This window comes from Garra rufa, chromosome 6 (assembly GCF_049309525.1).
Source record: "Garra rufa chromosome 6, GarRuf1.0, whole genome shotgun sequence".
Lineage (NCBI taxonomy): Eukaryota > Metazoa > Chordata > Actinopteri > Cypriniformes > Cyprinidae > Garra > Garra rufa.
The window spans coordinates 47125817-47143067 of record NC_133366.1 but is presented as its reverse complement, the minus strand read 5'-3'; the positions used below and the strand labels follow the sequence as shown (position 1 = coordinate 47143067).

The window sequence follows — 17251 nt, the reverse complement described above, 5'->3', positions numbered from 1 at the left end:
ATATATATATATATATATATATATATATATATATATAAAACAATAAAGTAACTTAAAAATAATGCATACTGTTGGCAAGCAGTCAAATGAATTACTCACATCCAGCAGCAGTCGTACAGCCTCGGTTTTCCCGCAGAGAGCAGCTTCATGCAACGCTGTGCCTGATTTCGTCTGTCGGTTTATATCTATGCCAGCCTGTATCAGTAACCTGAACACATACACACAAGAAGACCCTTCACTACACTATTCGAAACAGTACACAATTTATCAATTTGAACATTAAAAAAGGAAGTCTAAACAACAATTTCCATGAAAAAGGTTATTAAAATATCTTGAAGGGGTTCAATTTTAATTTGGGTAATTATACATTTTCAGACTTTAAATCAAGTCTCATATGTGTCCTTTACAACTAAACACATTAATATTGATCCATAAACAGCCTAAAATATGCGTTGAGTAATGAAATCACTAATTAACGTTGTGCGTCACTAGGCAGTGATGGCACTGTCTATCAAAGGGAAAAACGAGGACACGCGCTTTGAATGTGTGTGTGCGAATCTAATGAATGAAGCCTCCATGGGACCGATCGGACAGCCCACAGTGCCTTTCATTTCTCTCATCATCCCCGATCCCTTTGCTCCTGACCTGTCTTAGCACATCAGTCATGCAGTTTTGTGTCAGTGAGCTAAATGCTGTGTCAGGATTTCGCACCGTCAATGTCTGTCCCCTCGTACAGCATTTAAATGAAAGCAATAATAAAACTGGCACAATTTCTTATAAAAAAATGTTCATAACATTCTCTGAGTTTTGCAGACTTTACAGTATATACAGTACAGTTCAAAAGTTTGGGGTTGAAAAGTTTTTTAATGTTTCTTAAGCTTACAAACATATTATTACTATTTAAAATAACAGTTTTTTATTTTAATATAATAATTTTGATCATGTTAATGAATCTGTGCTCAATTGAATGAGACTCATTTTATTCATTTAATTAAGTAAATGAATACAATTATTTTAATCACCTTAGTGGATAGTTTGAGATTTAAGTTCTAATATGTGCCAAATTACATGTGCAAAATATAGCACTTTTATAACAATATGCTCACCTGAACTCTACCAGTAAAGAGCACCTAATATGTGAGATGTAACTTAAATGACAACTTTCCCACTGTTATAATTTCAGCGCATATGTGTTTTAATAAGTGCAGAAGGGCAAACTCCAGCGAGCACCTACTTGATGATCTCGATATGTCCATTCTTAGCAGCCAAATGGAGCGGGCTGATGCCATTGGGATCGGAGGGCTTCGGTTCTAACATAGCAGCACACATGTTACTGCTCAGGAGCAACTGTACCACCTGTAGAACACAGAAAAGATTCATGTCTGCATACTGCACAAGCACAACTTACATAGGTGTGTAATGTGTCCTATCTGATTTGCTATGGATATATTCTTTGATTCTTTATTTATTTAAAGGGACAGTTCACCTAATTCTGTCATCATTTATTCACCCTCATGTTGTTTGAAACCTGTGTGAGACTTTCTTCCACTGAACACAAAAGAAGATATGTTGGTAATCAAACAGCTGGTGGTCCCCAACGGGGACCAGACACTGTTTGTTTACCAGTATTCGTCAAAATATATTTTTAACTTGAGGGTGAGTAAAAGATGATGACAGAATTGTCAATTTTGGGTGAATGTTCGGTTTAATTAGGGGCAATACAAATAAATTAACCATAGAATCAGGGTAAAATGTGCCAGATTTAGCCAAAATGGTAGTCTTAAAACTAAAACCCATATAAATGTCCCAGAACTAAAAGCAGACTGAACGTATACCGTTGAGGTCAAAAGTTTACATTCACCTTGCAGAATCTGCAAAATGTTAATTATTTTTACCAAAATAAAAGGGATAATGCAAAATGCATGTTATTTTTTATTTAGTACTGACCTGAATAAGATATTTCACAGAAAAGACGCTTACATATAGTCCACAAGAGAAAATAATTGTTGAATTTATAAAAATGACTCCGTTCAAAATTTACATACACTTGATTCTTAATACTGTGTTGATATCTGAATGATCCACAGCTGTTTTTTTGGTTTAGTGATAGTTGTATGAGTCCCTTGTTTGTCCTGAACAGTTAAATTGCCCACTGTTCTTCAGAAAAATCCTTCAGGTCCCTCAAATTCTTTGTTTTTGCATTTTTGTGTATTTAAACCTTTTCCAACAACGACTGTATGATTTTGAGATCCATCCTTTCACACTGAGGACAACTGAGGGACTCATATGCAACTATTACAGAAGGATCAAACGTTTACTGATGCTCCAAAAGGAAACTAAATGCATTAAGAGCCTGAGGGGTGAAAACTTTTTGAATTTGAAGATCATGGTAAATTTAACTTTTTTTATCCTCTGGGGAACATGTAAGTATCTTCAGTAGCTTCTGAAGGACAGTACTAAATGCCAAAAAAAGAAGATATTTAGGTAAAATAAGAAAAATGTACACATCTTCATTCTGTTCAAAAGTTTACACCCCCACTTTTAATGCATAATTTTTCCTTCTGAAGCATCAGTGAGCATTTGATTCTTCTGCAATAGTTGCATATGAGTCCCTCAGTTGTTCTCAGTGTGAAAAGCTGGATCTCAAAATCACACAGTCATTGTTGGAAAGGGATCAAATACACAAAAATGCTAAAAAACCAAAGAATTTGTGGGACTTGAAAGATTTTCTCTGAAGAACAGCAGGCAGTTTAACTGTTCAAGACCAAATATCACTAAACAAAAAAAAAAAAAAAAAAAAAAAAACGTCTGTGGATCATTCAGGTAACAACAGCATTAAGAATATTAAGAAGTCTGTTAAAATCTTGAATGGGATAATTTTTATTAATTCAACTATTATTTTCTCTTGTGGACTACAGTATATGTAAATGTATTTTATGTGAAATATCTTATTTATGTCAGTACTAAATAAAAAATAACATGCAATTTGTACCATCCCTCTTATCTTGGTAAAATAATTAACATTTTGCAGATTCTGCAAGGTGTATGTAAACTTTTGACCTCAACTGCATATATATGTCCAAAAAATGTGGTATTAGAATAACCACAGTAAATTCAGACCGGTTTACCTTAAATAACTGTAGGAAAAGGGTTTGATTGAATGTTGGCACTGTAGCCCACAAAATCAAACCATTATGTGCAAAATAATGAATTTGTACCTCAAACCACTCGTAATTCAACTATAAAAGTGCACAATATATTATACAATATATTCAATCTTTATTTTTTACACTCTTAAAAATGTCAGTTAATGGCGCTGTAAATATATTTTTACTGAGCAGAATGCAGTAAATGTCCTACTACCTGGCAGTTATCGCTGAAATAGGTATGCTGAGATATCACACCTGTCTCTGTGACAGCTTTAAGCCCTGTCAACAGCGAAAAGGGATTTGATCGCTATTGTTTAGCCAATCAGAAGACTTTGAGGCGCTCACTGCCTGTCAGTCACTTTGAGCGTCAGGTAAGCTGACATCAGGTTTGCTGACATGTCTTTGGAGTGAGATATTTTGGAGAGAGGCAGTGATCTAATTCAGTATCTGAGTCTGGCTGGAAGTTAGGGAAAAAGAACATTATATATAGCAACTTTAACACTGAATATTTTTACTTAATTATTTAATATGAAAAATAAAACAATATGTCAATGTAACAAACAAGAATAAAAAGGAATAGTTCCCTCAATGACTCACCCTCCAAACCCATAACTTTATTTCTTCTAGAACACAGAAGAAGGCTTTCAAGCTTCAAAAGAAATGGCAAAAGACCATAAAAGTATCGTAAATTCATATATGGACTCATATATAGTGCAAGACTTCTAAAGCTGATTTATATGAGGAACAGACTGAATTTAAAGCCACTTTCAATGAATCCAGACATCTGCCCTAACTCTCCCTAGAGCGTTCATATGAAAGCTGTGAGTCATTCACAAATGAATCATTCTTTCAAGTGGAATCTTCTCATTGAATCGGCTCTAGTTCTTAAATGGACTGAATGCTTAATTCACAAATCAGACTGATTCAGTTTTCTGAATGATCTCAGGTAATTCAATGTTTCAGTTACAGGAGTTGAAAATTATCAGTGAAATTACCCCCCCCCCGTTTTTCATCGTTTACCATCCATGGAAGATTCTGAGAGAATTAATTAGTTTTAATATTTTGAAATAGCATCCAGTACCATTTAAAAAAATTCTCCGGTTGTGTTCAAAGGAAGAGAGAAAGATCTGAGGGTGAGCAAATGGTGACAGAATATTAATGTCTGAAGGAAACGTTCCTTTAAAACACCCAAGTTAGAATAAACTGTTATGACAATCTCTTGAGCTCATTTGGAAGCAGTGAAAACCGGGCTGTGAGCGCATGAGGCTTTCCTGCATTTGGCTGAGAACGTGAGAAGAGGTGTAGTTCCCACAATCCCACAGGGGAGCACCGCTTCTCATCTATCTATCACAAACCCCCGCGTACACGCAGACAGACACACACAAGCACAGCGTAACTGACCGTGACTCGTCCAAATTCGCAGGCCAAGTCTAGAGGGGTTTTCCCAGCGTGGTCTCTGAGGCAGGGGTTCGACTGATGTTGGAGCAGCATCTCGCTCTGCAAACACACACATGCAGTACAGTACAGTGAGTATGTGTCTGTACAGCATGACAGTCTGAAGCTTATTTGTGTGTACTCACTCCTTCATAATGGCCGTGTTGCGATGAGAGGTGTAAAGGGATCTGTCCCTCATCTGATTGGCTGTTGACTGAGGAGCCTGCCTTGAGCAGCATTTTCATGGGCTCACACTTGCCCTGCCAAGCGGCATAATGTAAGGGCCGCATCCCTTTAGAAAAAAGGTAGAGAGAAGTGAGGTTTTTTTTAAAGAAAATAACACTTTTATTCATCAGTGACACATTAAATTGTTCAAAAGTGACTTTAAAGTGGTAGTTCGCTTCCAGAACAAAAATTTACAGATAATTTACTCACCCCTTGTCATCAAAGATGTTCATGTCTTACTTTCTTTAGTCGTTAGGAAATTAGGTTTCTTGAGGAAAACATTTCAGGATTTCTCTCCATATAATGGACTTTAGTGGTGTCCCCAAGTTTGAACTTCAAAATGCAGCTTCAAAGGGCTCTAAACGATCCCACCCAAGGAAGAAGGGTCTTATCTAGCAAAACGATCTGTCATTTTTGAAATAAACTGACAATTTATATACTTTTAACCTCAAATGTCAATGTCTTGTCAATGTCTGTGTGAATTCATTTTTTTGTAGGTTTTACAGTTAGGGCATGTCTAAAAACTCCCATCTCATTTTCTTCCTCAACTTCAAAGTCGCCCTACATCATTGCAGAAGTACCGACCCAGTCTTTGCAAAGTGAACATGCAAAGAACCTCAAACACCCTTTACAAAAACAGTTTTTTATGTTGAAGAAGAAAACAAGATGGGAGTTTTTCAACATACCCTAACTGTATTGACCCGGATTACACAGATGCAGAGATGAGACAATACGAGCATTTGAGGTTAAAAAGTAAATAAATTGTCAATTTGTTTCGGAAATGCCAGCCAAGAAAGAAGGGTCTTATCTAGCGAAACAATTGGTCATTTTCAAAACAAAAACTTGTTTTCTTCTTCAACTTCAAAAATGCCCTACATCGCTACAAGGGCGTTTGATGTTCTTTGCATGTTACTTTGCAAACATACTTCTGCATTGATGTAGGATGACTTTTTAGACATACCCTAACTGTCTTGAACCATAAAAAAACAGTTCACGCAGACATTGACAAGACAAGCGTTTGAGGTTAAAAGTATATAAATTGTCAGTTTGTTTCGAAAATGACATCGTTTTGCTAGATGAGACCCTTCTTCCTCGGTTGGGATCGTTTAGAGCCCTTTGAAGCTGCATTTAAACTGGATTTTGGAGGTTCAAACTTGGGGGCACCATTAAAGTCCATTATACGGAGAGAAATCCTGAAATGTTTAGGGTATGTCTAAAAACTCCCATCTCGTTTTCTTCCTCAACTTCAAAGTCGTCCTACATCACTGCAGAAGTACCGACCCCATGTTTACAAAGTAACATGCGAAGAACATCAAACGACCTTTACAAAAAAAACAGTAAAGCAGCAATGTAGGACGATTTTGAAGTTGAAGAAGAAAACAAGGTTTTGTTTTGAAAATGACCAATTGTTTCGCTAGATAAGACCCTTCTTTCTTGGCTGGCATTTTCGAAACAAATTGACAATTTATATACTTCTTATCCTCAAATGCTTGTATTGTCTCGTCCCTGCGTTGCGCATGCGTATTCTGTGTAATCCGGGTCAATACAATTAGGGTATGTTGAAAAACTCCCATCTTGTTTTCTTCTTCAACTTAAAAATTGCCCTACATCGCTGTTATACCGTTTTTTGTAATACTGTAGGTGTTTGATGTTCTTTGCATGTTCACTTTGTAAACACGGGGTCGGTACTTCTGCAGCAATATAGGACGATTTTGAAGTTGAGGAAGAAAATGAGATGGGAGTTTTTAGACATACCCTAACTGTCTTGAACTGTAAAAAACAAAGTTCACGCAGACATTGACAAGACAAGTGTTTGAGGTTAAAAGTATATGAATAGTTTGTTTCAAAAATGACAGATCGTTTTGTTAAATAATACCCTTTTTCCTTGCCTGGGATCATTTAGAGCCCTTTGAAGCTGCATTTAAACTGCATTTTCGAAGTTGAAACTTGGGGGCACCATTGAAGTCCACTATATGGAGATAATTCTGGAAAAGTTTTCCTCAAGAATCATAATTTCTTTATGACTGAAGAAAGAAAGACACAAACATCTTAAATGAAAAGGGGTGAATAAATTATCTGTAAATGTTTGTTCTAGAAGTGAACGAATCTTTTAAGAACATTTATAATGTTTCAAAATATTATTATTTTGAATAAATGCTGTTATTTTGAACTTTTTATTCATCCAAAAATCCTCTAACAGTGTATCATGGTTTCCACAAAAATATTACACAGCACAACATAACACAAAAACATAAAAAATATTTCCTGAGCAGCAAATCAGCATATTAGAATTATTTCTGAAGAATCATGTGACACTGAAGACTAGAGTAATGATGCTTTAAATTCAGCTTTACCACCACAGGAATAAGTTACAATTAATTCATAAATTATGTGTGTTTGTACCTTTCAGATCTTTGATGTCTACAACAGATTGCGACTCGAGCAACAGTGAAATCACCTCCACGTTACCATTAAGAGCAGCATGATGCAGGGCAGATAACCTATTTAAAAAAAAGCACACAAACACATAATGCATTGACCATTTCCTGACATATAGAATCTGTATAGGTTTTTAGAGGGAAACCTGTGGAATTGATTTAAATATGGTATAATGTGAAAGTATCATTTATATGGAAATAGTAACTGTCCCTTTAACTTACTAAATAATAAGAATGACTTGAATATAATATCAAATTTAATACATTAAGTCATTGTCACAATAAGAGTGGTGCAATTGTAAGAAATTAAATTAACCCATTGTATCATAAATAAGGACAGAAACCCATTTTTATCATACTTTGGTAAATCATAATTGTGCCACAAAGTCATCATAATTATGAGATAAAGTTTAAATTATGAGATAAAATGTCTTAATTATGACTTGTGTCAAAAATATGACAAATAATTATAATTATGCTTTAAATGTGACACAAAGTCATGATTATAAGATAAAAACTTTAAAATATGAGATAAAAAGTCCTAGTTATGACTTGTGTCAAAAATATGACATAAACAATTATAATTATGCCTTAAAAGTTAAAATTACGAGATAAAAACTAATAATTTTCACATAAATAGTATCTTATAATTTGTCATTTATGTCATATGTCATAATTTCACTCAGTATTTCTAATAACTTAAATGACTAAATACTTAGTCATGTTGAAACTGAGATACTAAATCATGATTATGAGTCTAAATTATAAAATAGGTTAAAAAAGTGATAAACAAGTCATAATTATGACAAAAAACTGAAATGATTGATTTTTACAGTTCAATATCTCAATTTCAACATGACAGTATTTCATAACTTTTTGTGTCAGAATTATGATTTACCACACTGTGGTACTAAATGTTTTAGCTATTAGAAATAAATTAAAGAGTTAAATTATTACATAATCAATTGAAATCATAAGCTACTCTTAATTATTAGTTTTTATCTCATAATTTAAATTTTTTATCTCATAATTATGACTTTTTTAACCTATGTTATAATTTAGACTCACATGAGTAAATTGTATGAGAATTATGATTTAGCACAGCATGGTCCTAAATCTTTCAGCTGTTAGAAATACCAAGTGTTGAAAACAGAAGTAAAAGTGCACATTATAGGTATCTAAAATAAGTAAAAAAAATTGTAATAAAATATATTGACTGCCTGTTGTATCAAAACACTCTGCAAGCTATGAAATAGTGATGAAATAGTGATGATTGCACATTTTATAGCATTATACATTTTTATTTCATAATCTAAGTAGAGATACAGTTGCTCAAAACCTTAAAGCCATAAAAGATTTAGTACCATGCTGTGGTAAATCATAATTATGACTAAAAGTTATGAAGTACTCATGCTGAAACTGAGATACTAAGTCAGAGTCTAAACTATAACATAGGCTAAAAAAAGTGAGAAAAAAGTTATTAGTAGTAGTAATTATTAAAGTAATTATATGAAATTATGAGAAAAATGTAAACTGTACATTTGTCATAATTATGAATTGTTTCTTACTTTTTAAACCTATGTTATGATTTATGATTTATGAATTATTAATGAATTCTGACTTATTACAATTAGTATCTCAATTTCAACATGACTTTGCATTTCATAACTGTTTTTGTCAAAATTATGATTTACCATAGCGTGGTACTAAATCTTTTAGCTATTAGAAATACTGAGTTAAATTAAGAAAAAATCAATTGAAATAATAAGATACTATTCATGTGATAATGGTTTGTTTTAAGTCGTAATTTCAACTTTCAAGGCACAATTATAATTGTTTATGTCATATTTTTGACACAAATCATAATTTGGACTTTTTATGTTATAATAATTTAAACGTTTTATTTCATAATTATGACTTTTTTAACCTATGTTATAATTTAGACTTATAATTGTGACCCTGAACCACAAAACCAGCCTTAAGTAGCACGGGTATATTTGTAACAATAGCTAAAAATACACTGCAAAATTATTGATTTTTCTTTTATGCCAAAAATCATTAGGATATTAAGTAAACATCATGTTTCATGAAGATATGTTATCAGTTTTCTACCGTAAATATATCAAAACTTAATTTTTGATCAATAATATGCATTGCTAAGAAATTCATTTGGACAACTTTAAAGGCGATTTTCTCAATATTTTTCTTTTTGCATCCTCAGATTCCAGATTTTCAAATAATTGTATCTCAGCCAAATATTGTCATATCCTAACAAACCATACATCAACAGAAAGCTTATTTATTCAAAAATTGACTTATGGTTTTGTGGTCCAGGGTCACAATTATGACTTAAAAAAGTGGGACTTCATTATAAGTATCTAAAATAACAACCAAAATATATTGACTGCCTGTAGCATCAAAACACTGCAAGCTAGAAATTTTGATAAAATAGTGATGATTGCACATTTTATAGATTCAGTTTTTTATATACTGTTATACATTTTTATTTCATAATGTAGAGATACAGTTGCTCAAAACACTAAAGCTATAAAATCTGCTGTCAGTAATAGCCTTAGCATCTGTCATTCACATTAAACTTCCAACCAACAACCTAGATATTAAATAGTTATTACCATGGATTTAAAGACAACGGACATTCAGGCAGCAGAAGACGAAAAAACTTTTTCAAAATCTTTTCAAAATCTGTTTTTGATTAAATTTCTCTCAAAGCAAACGATCACACCCTCAGTCACATCTACTACACTCTTACCAGTAGCTGAATCATACGGAGCAAATATGTTAAAATTTTATGCCATAATAACATGCACAACATGCATTCAAAAATGCATTTAAAATCCAATTAAATGAGGAAAAACAAACTCAGGGTAGATGGTGTATACCATAGAACTTGTAAGCAGAAACCGGGAGTGAATAACAGGCGTTATTATTCTGCAGAAAATCTTGAGGTGTATCTATGTGGGTCTACATATTGTCTTCAAACAGCCTGTATCTCCTTTTAATACCCTAATCCTAATATTTAATTTCCAGCCCAAGTGTTTTCAGCCTCCTGAGTAACTTTTTAGAGAGTCCCTAATCGGTCTTCATTGCACTCAACTCCACCACTTTACTCCGATCCCTCACTGCCTAACTGAGCAGGAGGCTATGACCTACTTCCATGAGTAAGAGATTTCTCTCTGCCAGAGCCCCAAGCCACGTGTGTACACACACACACACACACACACATGTTGGGTTTACATGTTTTATGGGGACATTCCATAGGCGCAATGGTTTTTATACTGTACAAACCGTATTTTCTATCGCCCTACACCTACCCTACACCTAAACCTAGCCCTCACAGGAGATTGTGCACACTTTTACTTCATCAAAAAAACTCATTGTGCATGATTTATAAGCCTGTTTCCTCATGGGGACCTGAGAAATGTCCCCATAAGGTCAAAATCTACTGGTATTACTATCCTTGTGGGGACATTTGGTCCCCATAACGTGATGAATACCAGGTACACACTTACAGACACACACTCACACACACACACACACACACACACACACACACACACACACACACACACGCACTCTCTCTCTCTCTCTCTCTCATACTCTAATACACTGCAGCATTCTAACAACAACATACCTGTATTCTGCACTGTAGGAGTCTTGAGAATTCATACAAAAGTTCATTCAACATCATACCCGACTTTGCAGTAGATAATTTAACCATTAAATGAAAACAGACTGTATGGTATTGACGTCACCAAGCACTCTTAAGTTTTAAACTCATTTCCTCCTAGCACCTAACGGCCATTCGGGTAAATACAATTCACAATCCAATCAACTGCTAATTAATTTAAAGTCCTGCCCTATTTTACCTAGAAATATATCACATTAAATTGAAACACAGTTTCCTGTTTACTTTAACATACGCAGTGACTGAATAGTCCACATCAGCTGATCACTATATAATTTAATTGAAAATGTTACTGTATTACAAATGAAACTCACCCGTCTGTGTCCTGGAAATTCACATTCACCTTCTTAGCAGCACCCAGGAGCTCTGCAGGAAAAACAGTTTTGATTAGTTTTAATGATTAGAATTGTGAGGAAAGATGTTTAATTCATTTGGCCAAACTGACACATCTGTTAAACCAGGGGTCCCCAAACTAAGGCCCAGGGGCCGAATGCGGCCCGCCCCCACATTTGGACCGGCCCTCTGAACAATGCCAGAGACATATTTTGAAAATGTAATTTTAAATATGTTTTACTTATATCATGTCGGTATTTGATAATAAAGGTTGGCTTTCAAACTAAAATTTCTCGTAGTTATTAACATAGCCTAATTATTTGTTAAATTCACCAACAGAATGGTACATTCAAAGTAATGTGTCACCGTGATTGAACAGGTGATGCGCGAGCCAGCTAGAAAAATCAGAGCGATGACAAAATGACTCAATAGCATTTGAGGTGAAACTAGCACTGCTTGTGGGACAAGTGCAAAAGCAAGACTTCACTCATCTCCCAGTTACCCAAAGTTTTTCAGCTGAGAACCAGTTGAAAAGTCAATTTGACGAGTGATTCAAAAAACACAGTGGACCAACAGCCGCAGATGACATTGCACCCCAAATCATCACAGACTGTGGAAACTTAACTTCTTAAACTTAACTACTGAACTTCAAGCAACTTGAGCTTTGAGCTTCTCCACCCTTTCTCCAGACTCTAGGACCTTGATTTGCAAATAAAATACAAAACTTGCTCTCATCTGAAAAGAGGACTTTGGATCACTGCAAAAGTCCGTTTCTTCTTCTCCTATGTTCAGGAGTGGCTTAACAAGAGGAATACAACAACTGTAGCCAAATTCCTTGACATGTCTGTGTGTGGTGGCTCTTTATGCCTTGACCCCAGCCTTTGCGCCAGTTCACCCAAATTCTTGAATCAGTTTTGCTTGACAAGCCTGTCAAGGCTGCAGTTCTCTCGGTTGGTTGTGCATCTTTTTCTTCCACACTTTTTCCTTCCACTCAACTTTCTGTTAACATGCTTGGATACAGCACTCTGTGAAGAGACAGCTTCTTTGGCAATCAATGTTTGTGGCTTACCCTCCTTGTGAAGGGTGTCAATGATTGTCTTCTGGACAACTGTCAGATCAGCAGTCTTCCCCAGGATTGTGTAGCCTAGTGAACCAAACTGGGAGACTATTTTGACGGCTCAGGAAACCGTTGCAGGTCTTTTGAGTTGATTAGCTGATATGTCACCATATTCTAATTTGTTGAGAAAATGAATTGGTGAGTTTTTGTTAAATGTGAGCCAAATCATCACAATTAAAAGAACCAAAGACTTAAACTACTTCTGCGTGCATTAAATTTATTTAATACACAAGTTTCACAATTTGAGTTGAATTACTGAAATAAATGAACTTTTCCCTGACATTCTAATTTGAGATGCACCTGTATATCTTTTGAAAAGAAATGATCATTTGTCTGTCTGGTGCATAAAAAATAATAAACTATTCTAGCATTAAAAGGTATAATAAATACAGGTAAAATCATAATAAAATAATAATAATAATAGTAGTCAGTCCGGCCCATGGAATTTTCTTTTATAAACTGACCCGGCCCCCCATTAAAGAAAAGAAAATTATGTGGCCTGCTCAAAAAAAGTTTGGGGACCCCTGTGTTAAACTAACAAAAACATCTTGATTAGACATAAACATGATGTAATGTTTACCAATGAAAAAACTTTATAAGTGACGTAAGTGGCAGAGCTATATTTGTAGCAATAGCCAACAATACATTGTCAGAATTATCAATTTTCCTTTTATGGCAAAAATCATTAGGATAATAAGTAAAGATTATGTTCTATGAAGATATTTTGTACATTTCCTACCGGAAATATATCAAAACTTGTTTTTTGATTAATATGCATTGCTAAGAACTTTAAAGAACAACTATAAAGGTGTTTTTCTCAAAAAAAATTTTTTTTTTTTTTTTTTTTGCAACCTCAGATTCCAGATTTTTAAGTAGTTGTATCTCAACCAAATATTGTTCTATCCTAACCATACATCAATGGAAAGCATGTTTATTCAGCTTTCAGATGATGTATGAATCTCAAAAATAAAAATGACCCTTATGATTGGTTTTGTGGTCCAGGGTCACATATAAAAATACATAATCAATCATATTAATAAGCTTTGTGTTTACTTTTAATAAAACATTAATATAATAATATTAATACAATAATATAAAATTAATTTAATAATATTAATAATAAGAATAAGAATAAGAATAATACATATTTAATTGTATTTATTTATTTATTTAAAAATAATAATAACTTAATCATTTGAGATGAATCTGGTCCTATGGAAGCCCATTTCTGCCACTAAATAAAAATACAAAAAAGGTAATTGTCTTTTGAATTGAAAATTGACTTTTTATCTCACAATTCTGACCTGTTTCTTGCAATTGCATGATACAAACTCACAATTCTGACTGTTTTCTCAGAATTGGGAGATATAAACTAGCAATTGCATGTTATGAAGTTAGAATTGTGAGATATAAAGTCACAATTCTGACTTTTTTTTTCCAGAATTGCCTGATATAAACTCAATTGTGAGAAATAGGGTCAAAATGTGCAACTCTTGACTATTTTTTCTTGAAATTCAGATTTTTTTTCTCAGAATTGTGATGTATAAACTCGCAATTGCGATTTATAAGGTCCAATTTTGAGGGGAAAGAAATACTGTACTAAAAAAATGTCAGAATTGCGAGATATAAACTTGCAACTGCGGAAAAATCATGAGATAAAAAGTCACAATTACCTTTTTTATGTTTTATACAGTGGCGGAAAAGGGATTCCATAATATATAAAATTTACCAGTTTAACAATATTATACAAGTAAATACTATAAAAGAAGTATAATATTGTTATAATATTACATATATAGACTACATGTCAGACACTGATAATAAATATAATTTAATGATTCTGAAAAAAACACTGTATAATGTGCAAATACATCAAATGTTGCTGAAAGTATGTCATGCTGAAAAAGTACAAAAATCACATAAAAATGTGCATTAACTTCTATGAATATATTGAAATTTAAAAAACATTCTTAATTCCAGTTTGAATGATTTCATGCTTTGAAGCAGAACTCTAATTAGCAGGTCTAAAATACTTTCCCGCCATGTTCACATCGAGGACTAAGGTCAAAGCGAGACGTGGCTCAGTCACAGAGGGGATTCCTCTCAGTCAAAGCCAGCAGGTAAAGTTTCCATTCATTAAACTCAAGCGAAACTGTTTAATCACAGTTGGTTATGAGCCACGCACAAGCACAAGCACATATTACAAAAACACTGACAATCCTAATCAAAATCAAACCTATGTATTAAATTCTGGGTGATATTTCCATCAAATGTCTATGGCTTGATATATTAATCTCCAGATGTATGTGCGTGCGTGTGTGTGTGTGTATGTGTGCTAAATGAAAGCGGTCCAGATGGCAGCCTTCTCAGAGGGTGAGACAGGCGATGGGGGTGTAGAGACAGACAGAAAGCGAGAGAAATTTATAATGCAGGAAAATATCACTAAACGGTGAAATAAACAACCTGTATGTGTGTGTGTGTGTGTGTTGTGTGCTGCTCATTTGACCTTAATAGCAGTCTTATTCTACTAAACATGCTTAAGAAGCTATTCATTATGCATAAATGATATTATTATTCATACTCGCTGATCACAGCCTAATCAATTATGCTTATGCCTCGGTGAGGATGATGAATTAGTTAATTAATTTCCCTATTCAACATTATCTCTTGAAAACAGTAAATTAATAGATATGTAATTATTGCACATTTAATACACAACAACTAATTAAGCATCTCATTTTGTATCTGAAGTCACCTTCAGAAACTACGCAATGAAATGATAAAAACGCAAATGAGCATCTCCATGACGACTCAGTGTCACTGTGATGCTAATTAGAGAATGTGACAGAAATACCATGGCAACGCCTCACCTGAAGATGCTATGCAATGTCTCTTTAGCAACCGTGGAGATGGTATCATGATGGGAAGTTATGGATAGAAGCATGCATTTTGCATTTTGTGTACATTCACAAACTGGCACCCGTACAGTCGCACACCATGAGGTGTTTTGGAACTCAGTCATAATCCTTCCATGTGATAAATTATTCATACCATTATCACTGCAATCTCATTGGTGCCTGTTGCTATGGAAACCTTGACCTTAACCATGACAATAACAATCAGTGTTGCCCAGCCCCTGCTCACAAACTCTCAAACATTCTTTAATACTCATCTTCCGCTTGGATCCAGTTTATTCACAGCTTTATGCTCCAAAAGACCCAGCTGGAGTGTTTGGGAGCGAGTAAGACTTGGGAATCTACACAAGGTTAAAGGTTAAGATGATATAATCCATCATCTGTCACAGCAAAATGCTGAAATCAAATTTTTGCTCCGAAACATAGCAAGACTTCTCCCCAAACAATGCTCAAAGAGAATGGAAATCCCTGGCATTTTGTTGCCATACAGTTTATGGTCTTTCAATGGATAAGGTCACCCAAAAATAAAAATCTTGACATTATTTACTTACCCATGTTGCTCCAAATTGAGAGGAACACAAAATGAGAAGTTTAGCAGAATGTCTGAGCTGCTCTCTTCCTTAAGGGATAGTTTACCCAAAAAAAATAAAAATTCTGTCATTAATTACTCACCCTCATTCATTGCGTAGTGCTACTGACGCAGAAGCAACAAGACATTGTTGAATAAAGTTATTTTTGTTTTCTTTGCGCACAAAAAGTATTCTCGTAGCTTCATAACAATACAATTGAACCACTGATGCAACAAGGACTATTTTGTTTATTTTATTTTATTTACTTTAAAAAAGTAATTAGTTATAGTTACTAGTTACTTCTCACAAATAGTAACTGAGTTAGTAACTGAGTTACATCATTATAAAATCAACTAATTAGCAGGGAAAGTAACTATAATATGTCAAACAATTTGGATGCCCCTAATAATAAATATGGCAAATGAATAAAACATTGTACATTAATGCACACTACTTTAATGTTGCTGTGGGACAATGTGAGAGACACCTTCCATGGGCTAAATATCATATTATTGGGGTTGCTTCGACCTGCGGCGCGAACATGAAAAACATCCCATGGCACCACTGTTGTTGCACCGGTGTGCTCTGTCTCGTTTTTCCTGATGACCACAAATAGGACTAAAAATACTTTGTCATTTTGAAATGGCAAAAGGGTCTACTTTTATGTGTGTAGAGTCATAAAACAAGAAAACACTTTTGTACTTTTGTAAAATAAATAAATGGAATGGCAGCCCATTTCCGCCACTAAATAAAAAATACAAACAAGGTCATTTTCTTTTAAAAAGAAAATTTACTTTTCATGTCACAATTCTGACTTTTTTTCTCGCAATTGCATGATATAAACTCACAATTGCGAGAAATAAGGTCAGAATGAGGAAATTCAGAATTTGTAAAATAAATAAAATAAACAGGGATGAGAATGTTATAAGAATGTTTTCTCTTAACGTTATGAGAATGTAAATCCATCATTAATGATGTATTAGGACATCCTTTATATATATTATTTTAAGAATGTTCTGTCCTAACCTTTAAAAACCTGAAACAATGCTAATAAAAGTTGTGGGAACGTTCCCTGTTGGGCATATGCTTAATCCAGTCTGCATTGCATAAAAGTTAACTACCAATTTTCCTATATAGAAACTAGAGTTCAAGTTTTCATTTAGGCCTTACAGCAACACTAAGCTATCATGAACCAGTTCATTAGCTACACAGTGCACTGACAAATCAGAAAGTCACAGCTGGGAAACATTAAAAAGTGCTCCAATAGTTTCTAATAAACCTCTCCAGTAGCACTCAGACCCTTGAAACTGCTTATAGCGTAATTAAACTTGTTTCATAATTGATCAACTTTACATAGTGATTGAA

General features: G+C 34.1%; 1 protein-coding gene across 1 annotated transcript in view; it reads right to left on the bottom strand.

The window, feature by feature from the left end:
- The window catches only part of LOC141336961 (caskin-1-like), a 16748-nt gene extending 876 nt beyond the window's left edge, over nt 1-15872 (bottom strand). The window contains exons 1-7 of the mRNA XM_073842684.1: nt 15869-15872; nt 11267-11318; nt 7212-7309; nt 4730-4875; nt 4551-4646; nt 1235-1356; nt 100-208 (exon numbers count right to left, since the gene is read on the bottom strand). Coding sequence (XP_073698785.1) covers nt 100-208; nt 1235-1356; nt 4551-4646; nt 4730-4875; nt 7212-7309; nt 11267-11318; nt 15869-15872 — 627 coding nt within the window. The remainder of the gene's footprint in view (nt 1-99; nt 209-1234; nt 1357-4550; nt 4647-4729; nt 4876-7211; nt 7310-11266; nt 11319-15868) is intronic.
- Between the last annotated feature and the right edge of the window lie 1379 nt (nt 15873-17251).